Here is a 15711-nt window from a genome sequence, read left to right on the forward strand (position 1 = left end):
GGCGCCTGCCAGCGCCTCAGCCGACAGCGACTGCCACCGCGCTCAGATACTACTCGACCAGGCTCACAATTGGAAGCGCCGCACAAAGGACTGTGCACACCACGGACACTCAGCCATTGCGGGAACAACACCCATCGCCTGAGTTACCATTTACAGACCGGTAACAATTTCTAATATTACAGACTGTTTGCTACTGTATCTAAAAGGGACATATCTACCCTAAATACCCAGAAGAGCAACTCTTTACCATATTTGTTTGGTACAGATCCTATTTTGCTATTTTATTATTCTATGCCAGGATTATAGTTTTAATCACTATTGCCTAAATACATTGTTAGGTTGCCTTTTAATATGTATGTTCTTCTCACAAGGGCCCTGTGAGAAGTGTCGAATCTTATTTATATTTTATAATAAATATTGATTATTATTGAAGCACGATCCACGTATATCCATTTTCATTTACTCACCTAGAAGGTCCGGGCTACATTGTATAATTTACAAATCTGTTTAACTTTCTGGAACCAGTTGATATATAAAAAAAAGTTTTTTTTTCTGGAATACCCCTTTAATCCTTCTCAACAGGAGAAACTGTGAATATGGAATGTTCTTCCTGACGTGAAGAGGTGAGAACTGGGGTAATGCAAAAGAGCACTGCGGGCTGTAGCGTTACGGAAGCCTTGGGTGACCAGATTATGGCCTACCACCTTCAGCTTTAGAAAGTCCAGTTCATCAACCACAAGCACGGCAGTGAAGAGCATATTCTCCCTATTGATCTCCCTATTGATCACGAATTAAAAAAAAGAAGTCTCAGAACCATCCCAGATCACCAAAATGAAGTTCAAACGTACCTCAAAACAATTTGATTTCTGACATGATGTGACAGAGGCATAAAAGTCAACTCTGGCAGCATTCACAGCATGTTTGGGGCATATGGAAGCTGGCGGGAGATTTTGAATCTCGCAGTATCCCTGCCATACCTCATTTATTTCAATGAGCTGGATGGAATCAGCTAGTGACTGCAGTCAGCTCATTTTTGGACCGTATGCGGTTCTTTGCCGGACTGAAAACCCCAGCATACTGCGATTTTTAGTCTGGCAAAAAAATGGATACAGTTTGGAAATGACCCAACTAAAGAAACTACATGTCTGCATCTAGTTCATTGAACTGAATGAGGTACGGGACGGACAGGGATACCGCCGTTTTCAACTTCTCACCAAACGTGGTGCAAATACAGCCTTTGATGGATTTTTGGTTACAGGTGGCATGCAACTTTGACCTCAATACACGTCACATGACCCTGCCACCTGCTCATTGCTTCTATGCAAATTGGCTACGTTTTTTTCCCTACAAAATTGCAACTGTAACAAAGTTGTGTGACAGAAAGTCAAAGGCAGTGCGACAAAGATGCGATCTGCTGTCGTGCGACCAGTCACGTTGCAGCCCTCGCCATAGTCAACAATACCTATCACTGCCATTATGTTGTCATAAGATATCAACTAAAGCTATAGTAATACATCCCAACAAATATGAATACAAAGGTGACTATCTGTACAGTATATCCAGCCATTCCAAAGCATAGATTCCCGGACAGAACTGCAACTATAGGGACATACTAAAAGGAATGACAGAGTGGAATGCCCATGGAGAATAATGGAAATGTAAGATTTGAATTAGAGACAAAACTATTTGACACATCTAATAAATCTTTATCAGACATACTCTCCAAACTCAGCGACGTTGTTTAATATTCAGATTAAAAGGAATTATCACTGTTTTCTGCAGAATTATAAAATGGAATGCCCATAGACTATAATGGGATGCAAGATTTGATGTAGAGTCTTAAACATTTAACATGTCAAATTAGCCTTTACCACAAGTGTTCCCCAAGTAGAGTAGCACAGTGTAAAATGGAAATTACCTGGGATTATAGCCGTTTTCTATAGAATGCAAAGGTGAATGACAAAATGGAATGCCCAAAGACTATAATGGGAAGTAACATATGAGCTCATTTGCATGAAAAGCTGTGTTATTTAGAAAATTCAACTTTACCACAAGTATTCCCCAGCTAGAGTAGCACAGTGTAACATGGAAATTGGATTATAGCCATTTCCTAAGGAATAACAGGAGAATGGCAGAATGGAATGCCCATAGACTATAATGGGAAGCATAATGTGATTTGAAGCCTGAACCATTTAACATATCAAATAAATCTTTAGCAGGCATACTCTTCATATTCAGTAGGATTATTTAAAATTGAGATTAAGTGGGATTAACATTGGTTTCTTTGAAATTACAAGTTTAATGACACAATGGAATGCCCATAGACTAAAATTGGAAGCCTGGGGCACAAGATCCCTTATAAGTGAACCCCCCTAATAAGATATAACTTTTATTATCACTGGTTAAAAATTGTATAAATAGTGACAAGTGATCTTAAAACATTGCAATAGAGCACCAGATGTTAATGTGTATCTGGGATAAACCCACTCATATGGCGGTATTGGGGTCTGCAGTCCCCCTAACTGGTAAACTGTATTGCTGATTAAAATCGGTACACTGCCTCCCTCTACTAGTTTCGGTGCAACAGCATTGTCCTCATGAGGATTATAAGGCAATCACCCTTCCTCGTGGCCTCCACGGCCTTTTATGCCCTAGGGTAAGTGATGTCACAATCTAGTGACAGATAAATTGCCAATCATCAACATGTTTCCAAGTAACCAATGCTGTGATACATATCACCTTTACCTTTCTTGTCGTGAGCCAATTGATTCCTCCGCATCCACGGAAAACACTGCGTCATACCCGCCGCCATGAAGCTGCGCCGTCATCCCGATCACATGATATACTCACGTGAACGATCACTATCATTCCCTATGCCCGCACATGCACATGGACTTTACTGCCAGTCCGCAGCTCCAATATATTTTGCGCATGCGCACAGACTTTAATGCCTGTCTGCAGCTCCAATATATCCCGTGCTTGCGCACGGATTTAGATGTCAATCCGTGAAACTAATCCCCTCTGCGCATGTCTTAATTCTGCCATAGGGAACAGCTGGCTATGTGATATAATTGTTATTATTGCCTCCAAAACTCACTGCACACACAGGGCTGCTGCCGGATAGTGCTATGTGTATGGTGATCAGGGATTATGCAGCATATTTCCCGCTGCAGCAGCAGATTTTGCGCAGCGTGAAATAGGCTGCGTAAGCGGTATGTGGGACCGTACCTTAAAGATGCACATTATATGTTACAGTCCAATATCGAGAGTGCCCAGCACTGTTACTCCACTAAAGACAATACTCCGCTAGGCTTAACACGGCCAAATGAGACCTTCCCGATGCTATCACATAAAAGTCCAAGATGTGTACCAAGCAAAGATACGTAAAAATGATGCACTCACCAGGTCTTGAGGTGTATTGCCAGCTTTTTATTTCATTTCAGTGTACAGCGATAAAAATGTGTACAGGGAGAGCGGACAGATGGAGCGGGATGGGGGAACAAGGTGGGCGGCAGTCCGTTATCGCGCTTGCGCGCTTCATCAGGCCACTCGAGGGGCCTGACGAAGAGAGCAAGCGCGATAACGGACCGTCACTCACCTTGTTCCCCCACCCAGCTCCACCTGTCCGCTCTCCGTTTAGGCTCCAAATCACATTTTACTTCCATTTATACTCTATGGACATTCCATTGTGTCATTACCCTTGCCATTTCATAGAAAACAATTATACAGGGATGAGGAATTCCTATCGCCCGACGCCCGGGACATGCAGTTCCGGGCGCCGGGCAGGTGAATTTTTCCGGCCTTTAGCCCGGCTTTGGGCAAGCAGGGCCGGATCTGACAAGCACTGCGGCGCTCTGCAGTCTGTATGGGGCAGGCCCCCGACTCCTGCCCGCTTCATACTCTGCAGCCCCCGGCTGTGGAAACTTGCATCCTCTGCCATGCAGACGTGCGAGGGGGGAGATGAGGCGGCGTGGCATCTTGCTCCCCGTGCAGACCTGCGTCCTCTGCCTTCGCTCCCCCCAGCTCTAGCTTCGGAGAGCTGAGGGGAGGAGCGGTCGCACGTCTGCACGAGGCGCAAGTTTCACACCGCCGATAATAGCCAGCATGCGGCGCTCAGCAGTCTGTATGGAGCGGACTCTACAGCTGCCGCTAATAGCCAGCATGCGGCTGGCTATTAATCCTTTAGATCGCCGCTGTCAAAGCTGACAGCGGCGTCTAAAGGGACATGTGAATGCTCCCTGGTGGGAGCGCGATCGCAGGGGGGTGATCTACTATGGAGGTAGTCGCAGGGCTTACCTCTGTTCCCTGCTGTGTCTTCCCGTGGCTCTGTCATTGATAGATCCTGGCTGGACCAGGTTCTATCAATGGATCACAAAGCACACAGATCAGTTGAGTTCAATAGAACTCTATTCATCTGTATGAGGAATTTAATGATTCCTCCTGTCTAATAAAGTGTAAAAAAAAAAGTTTTAATAAAAGTTTAAAAAAACACACATTAACCCTTCCATGTTAAAAGTTCAAATCACCCCCTTTTCCTATATAAAAACATGCAAACATAATAAAAATAAACATATTTGGTATAGTTTCGTGCGTAATTGTACGACCTATTAAAATATAACATTATGTATCCTGTACGGTAAATGTAAAAAAAAAAAAAAAACACAGAATATCAATTTTTATAATATCCCAGAAAAAAAAAAGTTAAAAAGTGATTAAAAAGTCAGATCAATAACAAAATGGTACCGATACAAAAAACAGATTATGGCGCAAAAAATGAGCTCTCATACAGCCTGGTATGTAGAAAGTAAATAAAGCTACAGGGGTAAAAAAAATAACATGTTAGCTCAACCACAAGGTGAATCGCGTAGAAAAGAAAACCACCAAATCTGCTAAATTATCTTTTACTATTTCAATTTCACTTCACTAATATATATATATTTTTTTGGTTCAGAGAATATGTTATTGAAAAATTAAAAGATATCCTTATAGTAGGTAGTTGTGGCTATTATAGGGCGAGGAGGAAAAGATGAGAGCGTAAAAGCGAAAATTGGCCCGGACAAGTGGATCGTCATGAGGGACAAGTAGATTTTGCTCCATTTTAGTCCCGTGGACAAGTAGTTTTTTTTTTAAATTTCCACACCCCTGAATTATAGATCCCACTCAATCTCAATTGTAAATAATCCCACTGAACTCGCACAGTATGCCTGCTAAAGATTTATTTGATATGTTAAAGGAAACTGTCAGCTTGCTCTCCCCGCACTAACCAGCGGTACTGGCTGATCGTGCGGGGGACGATGATCAGTTTGATGCTTACTGTGCCCGGATCCGCCTGGCAGTTTGGCCGATAATTTATTTTTCTCTATATGCTAATGAAGTGTTAACTGGCACAGGCGGGGTAACTGGCACTCTGACGTCACTGCCGCTGGCTGCAGCGCCGCCCATCTCATCAATATTCCTCCCCCTCTTCTCCCTGCTCTGTAATGAAGAAAGAGGGGAGGGGCATTGATGAGATGAGCGGCGCTGCGGCCGGCGGTGGTGATGTCAGAGTGCCAGATACCCCGCCTGTGCCAGTTAGCACTTCATTAGCATATAGGGGGAAAACGAAGACATTGGCAGAACGGCTGGGCGGATACGGGCACAGTAAGCATCAAACTGATCAGTGTCCCCCATCAGCCAGTACTGCTGGTTAGTGCGAGGGGAGCAAGCTGACAGTTTTCCTTTAAATGGTTCAGACTTCACATCAAATTTTGCTTCCCATTCCATTTTTTCATTCTACAGAAAACGGTGATAATTCCTTTCAATCTGAATCTTAAACAACGTCACTGAGTTTGGAGAGTATGTCTGATAAAGATGTATTAGATATGTCTAATAGTTTGGTCTCTAAGGCTGCATTCACACCACGTTTTTTCTATACAGTTCCCGGATCAGGTTATTGATGAAAAACTGATTCCTCAAAACCTGACTAAACTGTATCAAAACGTGTGTACAAATTTCAACCCATATACAGTTAAAAACCGTATAAGGGTTAAAAAATGATGTCCGGTTGCGTCCGTTTGTTAAGAAAAAAACGTATACGCTTTTAACTTTTCATTCCATTATGAATAAAGTTTCACTTGTTTGATTGAAATTCCAAGAGAAAAACTGTGCAAAGTCAAAAACCGTATGGTGAAAACCGGATGGAACCGTACGCACATATGGTTCTGTACAGTTCCCATTGACTCCCATGTTAAAAAAAAAAAAAAACATATATGGTTTAATACAGTTTTTCACCCGGACCAAAAACCGTGGTAGACTACGGTTTTGGGTACGGGGAAAAAACTGACAAAACCACACAGGATGCAAAGCGGACACAATCCTGATGCATCTTTTGGCATACGGTTTTCAATGGAGAGTCAATGCATACGGGTTTCAATACGGTTCCGTACGGTTTTCACATAGAAAACGTATACGGGAACTGTATTGTAAAAACGTGGTGTGAATGCACCTTAATTCAAATATTACATTTCCTTTATTCTCTATGGGCATTTGTCATTCCTATTAGTATGTCCCACTACAGTGAAGATCCCATGTACGTACACAGAGGCACCGCCAGGGGTCGCTGCATATCACACATATATATAGATCTCATAAGACTGTAGGCTGAGGGAATGGACCGTACTAATAATAGAACCGCCCGTGATCCCGGATCATACCTGCTCGTCTCACGGCGGTACCGGCCTCCAGCGCAGTGATTGAGGAGGTCGCCATAGTAACCGGTCAAACATTGCGCCTATCACCGCCCAGCATACGTGACGTCACGTCGCGTCATTGGCTGACGGCTGTGAGGTTCCGCCGCTGTCATACGTTCTAAGACGTGGGGGATTTAAAGAGACAGTAACCATAGTGGAAGCAGCTTCACATGTATTGTAGGTAGAACCACAGAGGAAGCTTCTGGATCTCCTGCACCAGAGGCAGAGCCCACCCTTACATGTAGAGATGGTAATGCTGTCATTGGGTAGGCTAGAGCAGTGTTTCCTACCCAGGGTGCCACCAACTGTTGCAAAACTAGAACTCCCAACATGGTGGGAGTTGTAGTTTTTCAACAGCTGGAGGAACCCTGGGTAGGAAACAGTGTTAGGGAACAAGTGTAAACAGAGTTCTGCTATGCCCAACATGCTGTCTGCCACTTGTCAGTTGGGCTATGTTCACATTGTTGTTGCGTTATGTTCTGGGTCCGTTCGGATCTTTTATTTACCCCAAACGGTCCCAAAAATGGGTCGGAGCACAACGGACTCTACCAGGTCCTACGGATCCCATTTAGGCTCCTTTCACACTACCGCTACTGCCCCCCATTTAGGCTCCTTTCACACTACCGCTACTGCCGTCAGTAGCGGGTCCGTTGGAAGGTAACGGTCGAAAAATTAGTGCTCGCGACGTCTTTTTCTCCCGCTATCTTCTGGTGGAATAACGGCTGCAATAACGGATGTGAAAGAATCCCATTCAAGTGAATGTGATCCTCTGTGCCCATTGGGGCTCCGTCACACTAACGGCCGTTAAAGGCAAAAAAAAAAAAGAGAGAGGTAGTCCAGTGGTGAAAAACGTATCCCCTATCCTAAGGATAGGGGATAAGTTTGAGATCGCGGGGGGTCCAACCGCTGGGGCCCCCTGCGACCTCTCTGTACTGGGGCCAGGCTCTCCGGCCAGATAGCGGGTGTCGACCTCCGCACGAAGCAGCGGCCGACACGCCCCCTCAATACATCTCAATGGCAGAGCCGGAGATTGCCGAGGCAGCGCTTCGGCTCTGCCATAGAGTTGTATTGAGGGGGCGTGTCGGCCGCCGCTTCGTGCGGAGGTCGACACGCCCCCTTCCCGCGGGCTGTCGGGGCTCCGTAAAGGTGATCGCAGGGGGCCCCAGCGGTCGGACCCCCCGCGATCTGCAACTTATCCCCTATCCTTAGGATAGGGGATAAGTTGTTCACCACTGGACTACTCCTTTAACAGCTGTTTGTGGCCGAGCCCAGCGGCAGTGTGAAAGTACCCTGACTTGAATGGGGTCCGTGAGAGTTGCGGGTGTTTTGCAGAGATTGCAGACGGAGCTCCATATAGCAGAGCCCAACGACAATGTGAACTTAGCCTAAGGGTACGTTCAGACGAGTGGATCCACAGAGTATTTAGCGCTGCAGATCCGCCACCGAAGGACAGCTACAGGGTGCCTTTAGATGTGCCTGGTCAGAGCAGCAATACACCGCTACGAGCAGACACACTGCTGCGATGTGCTCGCTGAGAGCAGCTGTGATATACCAGTATACTGCCCATGGCGACTCGCACATCACAGTGTGTCTGCTCGTAGCTGCGTATTGCCGCTCTGAGCAGGCACATCTAAAGGCACTCTGTAGCGGTCCTTCGGCGGCTGATCCGCAGCGTAAAATACTCTGTGGATACGCTCTTCTGAACGTACCCTTAGGGTGCATTCACACAAATTGTCATAAAGGCTCGTGGACATCATGGGTAATGTTCACATGTGCACTGTGGTATGTTATAAACAGAAATGGTAACACAGGGCTGCATCTGATGCACAGTGGACACTGACAAGCTTTTAACGAGGTGAGGGCGGTATTGACCATTTGGTACCTGTAAGCTTTTAGCCAAGGGCAGCAGTGCTGAGGGAGGCCGCAACATAGTGAGTAATGCAAATGGAAAATACTTCTGATGTGTCTCCTGGAAACATCAATTTCCACCCTTTGATTGAATCCAAATGGATCGGAAATGTTGCAGAATGTTCCTGTAGATGAATTTTTTTTTGATGCATGTGGAATTACCCTAATGGGGTATATTCAGTCCAAGTGCCTATTGAAGCAGAAGCTGAAAATACAGTCTGGGTCCATCGGGTCTGAGTCATATTGATGTAAAAATAGTTCTGCCCTTTTTTTTTTTTTTTTTTTTTTTTTTTTTGCACACAGCCGAGACAACACAGGATTGACTAAGGGACTTTTGTGAATTTCCTTTAGTGACCCAGGGAGTAGTAGTTCCTGTACTAATAGATCGCACTGGGTGTCACTCCTGAAACCCGATGCAATCATCCTATCTATTGCAGAGATGCGGAGTGGCTCTATACATTGCTCGCATCTCTGCACAATACTTCGGCCGGCCCATGTTGGGAGCAGTAGTACCTGCAGTTAAGGAGAGATCACAGTGGGTGTAACTCCTGTCCTGACACCTGTTGCAATCCTCCTGTATAATGAATAGATGCGGGCGGCCGCTCTTATATGGTCCCCTCCACTGCCCTATATATACACCCATTCATAATTCCCATAGAGAGTTGTGATTGGCTGAAACCATCTGGCCAATCACAGCTCTCTGCGGGAAATATGAATAGGTGTATATATTGGGCAGTGGAGGGGACCAGAGAAGAGCGGCCGGCCACATCTGTACATTATACAGGAGGATCGCAATGGGTGTCAGAAGTGACACCCAGGGCGATCTGTCAATTAGTACATGTACTACCTACTACTCTCATCATGGAACAATGTGTTCCATGCTGGGAGTAGTAGTACTACCTAAAAAAAATGTAAAAAGTTAAAAACACACACACACTTTGTTCAACACATTATTAAAATACATTATTAATAAAAAGTTTGACAAAATTAATTATAACAGATATATTATTTTTACATTTAAATGGCCCCTTTCTAAATTTTTATTATTGTCGGCTGCATTTTTAGTGCCCTGCCCGCCCACATAAATTGATCCCTCTTTAAAAATTTATAAAAATTTGGTAAAAAAAAAATATAAATTTTGTTAAATACAATACCCTATGAAATTTTATTAAAAAAGGTATCTCCATCATCATTCAAAAAAGAATAAAAACTGCCAGCAAAAATGCCAAAGTTAAAACTCACATGGCGTTTTTCTTGGCGTTTTTTCACTCCCATAGACTTCAATGGGAGGAAAACGCCAAGATTTTCCTTAAACAAACATCAAAGTGTCAACAAGAGGTCGTTTTTGAAAAATTGCCTAGGAGCCAAAAATATCTGAAAAACACTAAAATAATTTAAAAAAATGCCAAACTGAAAAACGCCAAGTGGATGTTGCATTTTGCAGTTCCCTATTGACTTGCAGCTAACATCTGGCTGCAGCGTCTTTTCACAAAAAAAAAAAAACGCCATGCGGCAGAATGGGTGTTTTTATTGGGGTTTTTGCAAAAAAATAAAAATAAACAAGTGGACACCTAGCCTAAGTCTGCTGTATTTATAGGGGGAGCCCCTGAAGCTCATTCACTAAAACAAGATGACTTTAAAAACCTTAAAATGTATTTTGATTCAAAAAGTATAATCCTAAACTTTAAAATAATCACCCAGATTTATCAGTCTAACCAAAATTATCAATTTTTGCCCTTAACAACCAATCACAGCTCAGCTTTCAGATCTTAACGTGAAAGCTGAGCTCTGATTGGTTGTTATAGGAAAAACAGACAATTTTTGTCTCAGACAGATGGTTAAATCTGGGCCAATGCTTTTATTTACTTTCTTGGTATCTTTCATTTCTGTGCTCATTGGGTTCACAATATATCCTTATAGGAAACATAGCTCTGTTTTTCTCAGCTATAAATTTGAGTTTTAGTTTTTCCTAAAAAAGTAGGACTGTTGTCCACAAGGCCCAGACAAAAATCAGACACATTTTTTGTATTAGCAAGATTAATAAATCTGCGCCTATGGGTCTGACAAAAATAGCCAAGTGCTGTACTCAGCTTCTGTATTGCAGTTTCAAAGACTTGTCTGCTTGGCCACCTCTCCATTCAACAGAATGGGCTGGACAGTGATAATACATTTATCACCTATCCCTTGGATAGATGAAATTTTTTTTAGTTGTTTAACTATGCATTAGGTTGGAGCCTGGTTCTTGGCTGTCTGGGATTCTGCATTGGTTTTCTTGCCGGTATCTCCCCTTGCGACACCCAGTTGGGTTTATGCAGGGGAGGTGTGACAGGGACTGGACCTGGGAACCTCTACTTGCCTTCTGGTCCCACGTGCAGCGTAAAGGGTAAAACAGGACACTGGTCCTATAACAAGGGTGGTGGGGGAAAAAAAACTTCTTGCTTAACCCCAACCAGCTAGGTCCCAGCAATTAACACATGAAATGGAAAGAAGCGGCTACTATGCTTAGACCTAATTTAGCATCCATATGTCTAAGCCCCGGAGTACCCCTTTAAACTTTAAAGGAAGGAGATGATTCTCATCATCCTGTATTTAGACAACATATTGATTGTGGCGATCTCTGTTCCTCAACTACAGGAACACATTCAAAAGACATTTCAAGTCCTACAGGATCTTGGTTGGATCTTAAACTTAGAGAAATCAGACCTCTGCATCCTTTTGGACTCAACAGCCCAGTGCACCTTTCTACCCCAGGACAAGATTCAAAAACTGTAGAATCTAGTGTCGCAATTCCTCACTCTTCAAGACTTGCTCTGCAAGAATTGCTATGTCTGTCCCGGGTAATTTAACATCCCTATCCCCACAGTTGCCCGGGCTAAATTTCACCTCAGATCACTTCAAAAATGGATTCTATCTATATGGGACAAAAAAAAGAATTCGTTGTACAACAAGTTTTTCATTCCCCAACAGCTAAAAAAAACAGCTTAGATGGTGGTTCTCTAGAGAATCTACAAAAAGTAGTCCATTAGCATCAGACAGATTCCCTTCATCATTATCACAGACGCCAGTGCATGGGGCATGGGGACTTATTCTGGTGATCTTTCCATACGTGGTAAGTGGAGCCGGTTTCTAGTCCAGAGATCAGGAATGTGAAGGAACTTCTAGCCGTCTGGATGGTGCTAAAGGAGATGGAATTAAGTTGCAGGAACAGACATGTTCTAGCCTATTCAGACAATATCACAATGGCCTTTATTCAACATCAGTAAGATATTTGTCACTAGAGATGAGCGAATCGAATCTGACGAATCCAAATTTGTTAAGAATTTCATAAAAAATTCGATTAACAACGAATGCGAATATCACTGTGATTCTATCGCGCAAATCGCTTCATTAAACTCCATTTAGTGCAGTCCAGGCTCCAGGGCATCTAAAATGGCATATCCTTATGTGAGAACATGAGGCAAGGAACTCTGGGAAGGCGGGAACAAGGGTAGGAGGGATAACCCTGAATCACATGCAGGATGCAGCCTATCAGCAGCCAGTCACCCCTGTGATGTCACAGCCCTGTAGCACTCACGTTTCAGTAGACTGGAACACTGATGATAGTGGATCCGCTGGACCTGTATGGTAGATGACTTGGACCGTACCACGGAGCAGAGTCTAAGGTGCCACTGGTTTTCACCAGAGCCCACCGCAAAGCAGGATGGACTTGCTGCTGCAGGCGGCACCCAGGTCGCTACCCCTGGCACGGCTCGACCACAGAGGCGGCTGAGGAGATTAGAGGCACAGGGGGGATAAGGCAACTCGTGGTCATGATAGCAGAAGGTTAGGGATGAAGGCACAGTAGCGTAGTCAGGAACGTAGCAAGTGGTCAGTAGGCAAAGGAACAAGGTCAGGTCACGGGGCAAAGGGTATGATACACGACAAGGCAGCTCTCAGGAATGCTTTCTCTCAGGCACTAGGGCAACAAAGATCTGGCAGAGAAGTGTGGGAGGTGGAGGAATTTATCAATGAGCCACAGGTGTTACTTCACTAATGGGCTTCGGCACGTGCGCGCCCTAGGAGATGGCGGCACGCGTGCTGGAGCAGAGAGGCAGAGGCGGGGCCTGGAGAAGCACCAGGTGAGTGACGGGCTGGGATTCGCATGCGGACGCGTCCCGCGATGCGAATCTCAGCCCACGCCGGCAGCAGCAGGTAACGGGACCATGCTCTCACGGCCAGCGCGTGTGCGGCCTGAGCGCATAACGTAACAGTACCCCCCCCCCCCCCCTTGGTCTCTTCCTCCTTTTACGATTCAGAAAACTCCTGAGAAGGTCACGGTCCAGGATATTGTCCTCAGACTCCCAAGATCTCTCCTCAGGACAGTAACCCTCTCAATCGACCAGAAAAAATTGTTAACTCTCATGGTTTTAGTGGCAAAAATCTCTTTTAACTTTGTAGATGTCAGAAGAGCTGGAGACAGGTGTGGGGACAAGATTCTTTTGAGAAAACAGGTTTATCACAAGAGGCTTGAGGAGAGCGCCGTGGAAGGAATTGGGAATACTTCTTCCCTTCATCCCCCCCCCCCCCGCCACTGCTTCCATTTACCCCCCCTGCTCCTTCTTCCCCCCGCCACTGCTTCTGTCCTATCAGGTGGATTCAGTCCATGTCCCCTTGGCCCACACTCCTTAGGACTCTTTTACAGTGTAAAGTTATAATTGAGTTAATATAATGCTAAAATATGTTGTTTTGCCTTTAAATACTGTTGCTAAGAGTTATGTTACCAAGGAAAGTGTAAGGTGAACAGGTGGCTTGTTGGTGACCAATGGGACATCTCTATATTGCTCCCATATATACCAGGGAGGAGCTAGTCCGTTCTGCTGAGGTACTGTTAGAACATATAGGGTTTAAAGGTTCTGACAGGTTCTTTGTTGTTTTTTGTTACTGGGTTACGCCCGGCTGTCTGGACTGGTCAGCTGACCTTGATTGGAGCACCTGTTCTGACTCCATATAAGCTGGCAGTCTACTCCCAGTCTTTGCCTTCTAAAGAGCTCAGTTTGTACTCCTAACTAGCTTTCGACTGTATCTGTAATATCTGGCGTTTTGACCCTTTGGCTCCATTCTGACTCTTCTCTGGTACTAGCGATTTTGTACTCTGACAAACTCCTGGCTTTTGACGTGGATAGTGGACCTGGACTTATTGTGTGAGTGTGTTCGTTTTGCTTTGTTAGTCTGTTTCCTACTGTTCCTTGATCTGAGTCTGTATTATTGTATTTTATTATTTTGACAATTACATCCCTCACTTGTCTAGCGAGGGACTGTCACCGTGGTTATGGACCCATCGCCTAGGGTGGGTATGTAAGTAGGCAGGGATAGAGGAGTGGGCGAGAATAGTGTGCACTCCTTCCCTGCCCATACGTGACAGGTACAGTGGAGTGAAGACCTGAGAAGTTGTCTGGTGTTCCTGAGGGAGGCCTAAGGCCTAGTCAAGCAGCCATGCATCTACTACCAGTTAACCCCTACAGGTGAAAGTCAAAGCCTGGCGGTAAGCACAAATACAGGGGACAAGTCTAGTCAAGATAGTCAAGTCTGTCAAATTACTAAATTCAGCTGTTAAGACTTTAAAACCTTGTCTGCCTCAGTAAAGAACTGAACCTCGGGTTGTGTAGAGGATAATCACGCCCTGACGTCACAAACACAAAGGGTTAATGCCATCTGCCCTGAGAGTTAATACCATCTGCCCTTCCAACACCCTCACCACAACTTTTGGCATCCTACAGGATATGGGTGTGTGCCTTATACAAAAATACCCCCACGCCAGTCTGAACTGTGTTCAGTATTGCAAAAATCGCACGTCTGTGTGACAGAAATAGTGCCAGTTTTGTACGGACTTTGTCAGTAATAGCTCTTATGCTAGAAGGCACTTGTGAAATAGAGGGGGAGGTGAAGAAAAGTTTATTTGCTGCTGTGAAAAGTATTGTAGTTGTGCCCTCCATGTGTAAAATCCATATAGACGCTATGCTGCATTGTAACGTGTTTGCCGTACCTGAAGGGGTTAAAGGAGTGGAAGAAAAACACACAAAGAAGTCCTGCACAGGTCAGCATCCTGCCCCTGGGCATGGAAGTCAAGTTGCAGTCTTGAATCTGAAGTGGAACCAGAAAGGTCTGCCTGCTGTTGTTGGGTTGGCAGAAGAAAAGGATGCACCGCTGATGAACTTCCTGTTGTCAGCCATCTTGCCGAAGACCATTATAAGAGGAACAGCACAGGAAGTTGGTGAGTCTGCAGGAAGTTGGGGAGCAGAGCAAATTAGCAGAGGCACGAGAGACCACGAGGCCTGTGAGTCCCAAGATGGCGCCCAGCGCCCGAAAAGTAGCAGCAGCCGCCGCTCAATTTTTCCAGGAGATTGCGGACCGGCTACAGAAGCTGTCGCTGAAAGGAGGGGAGGCATGTCTGAAGGTCCTCTGCCCTAAGGGTTAATACCATCTGCCCTTCCAACACCCTCACCACACTTTCATTCATTACACCCCCCCCCCTCTGCCACTGCTTCCATTGAAATTCTACCTCCCCTGCTTCTATTCAACCCCCCTCCCCGCTTCTGCCCCTTCTGCATCCCACGTTATCGCTACAGTGACGTGTTGCTTCCCCACCCAGATGCAGGATCCTCTCTGGCAGAAGTGGTCAACGCATGACACTGACGCTTCCGCTAGTAGGGGATTTCAAATATTGGTCTAAAGTGCCCGGTGCGCTATTATGAACTGCGGCCACTTTAGAACAGTGAGCAGCGTCGGCGCAGCACTCATGTGTGTGTCGTGTGAGGGGGCACGCTGCCCTTTCAAAGGACAGCGGGCCCCTTCATATGCTGGGCCCCTGTGCAGCTGAACCGGCTGCATAGGCGTATGTCCGCCCCTGTCAACAGGGTAAGTAGAGCTTCCTTATTATTGTAGTTTTCCCCAATAAACATATCCTTTCGCTCTTATATTGTAATCACCTACAGATATCATCATAACATTTATACATTAAAAGTTTTATTAAATTCCAAAAACATATGGTGTATTTTTTTGTCAATGAATGAACTTGAATATAAGCACTTGAATAAAT

The 15711-nt window shown here is 45.0% G+C and overlaps 1 protein-coding gene across 10 annotated transcripts in view; it reads right to left on the bottom strand.

The window, feature by feature from the left end:
• Positions 1-14751, bottom strand: part of CCDC178 (coiled-coil domain containing 178) — a 372333-nt gene extending 357582 nt beyond the window's left edge. For 7 of the 10 annotated variants that reach the window (XM_056521798.1, XM_056521802.1, XM_056521806.1 and 4 more), the window contains exon 1: positions 6693-6812. In XM_056521798.1, the coding sequence (XP_056377773.1) occupies positions 6693-6747 (55 nt within the window). In that variant the 5' untranslated portion in view covers positions 6748-6812. The other 3 variants (XM_056521799.1, XM_056521800.1, XM_056521801.1) reach the window with 3 other exon arrangements.
• Positions 14752-15711: the final 960 nt, after the last annotated feature.

This window comes from Hyla sarda, chromosome 5, assembly GCF_029499605.1.
Source record: "Hyla sarda isolate aHylSar1 chromosome 5, aHylSar1.hap1, whole genome shotgun sequence".
Taxonomy (NCBI): domain Eukaryota; kingdom Metazoa; phylum Chordata; class Amphibia; order Anura; family Hylidae; genus Hyla; species Hyla sarda.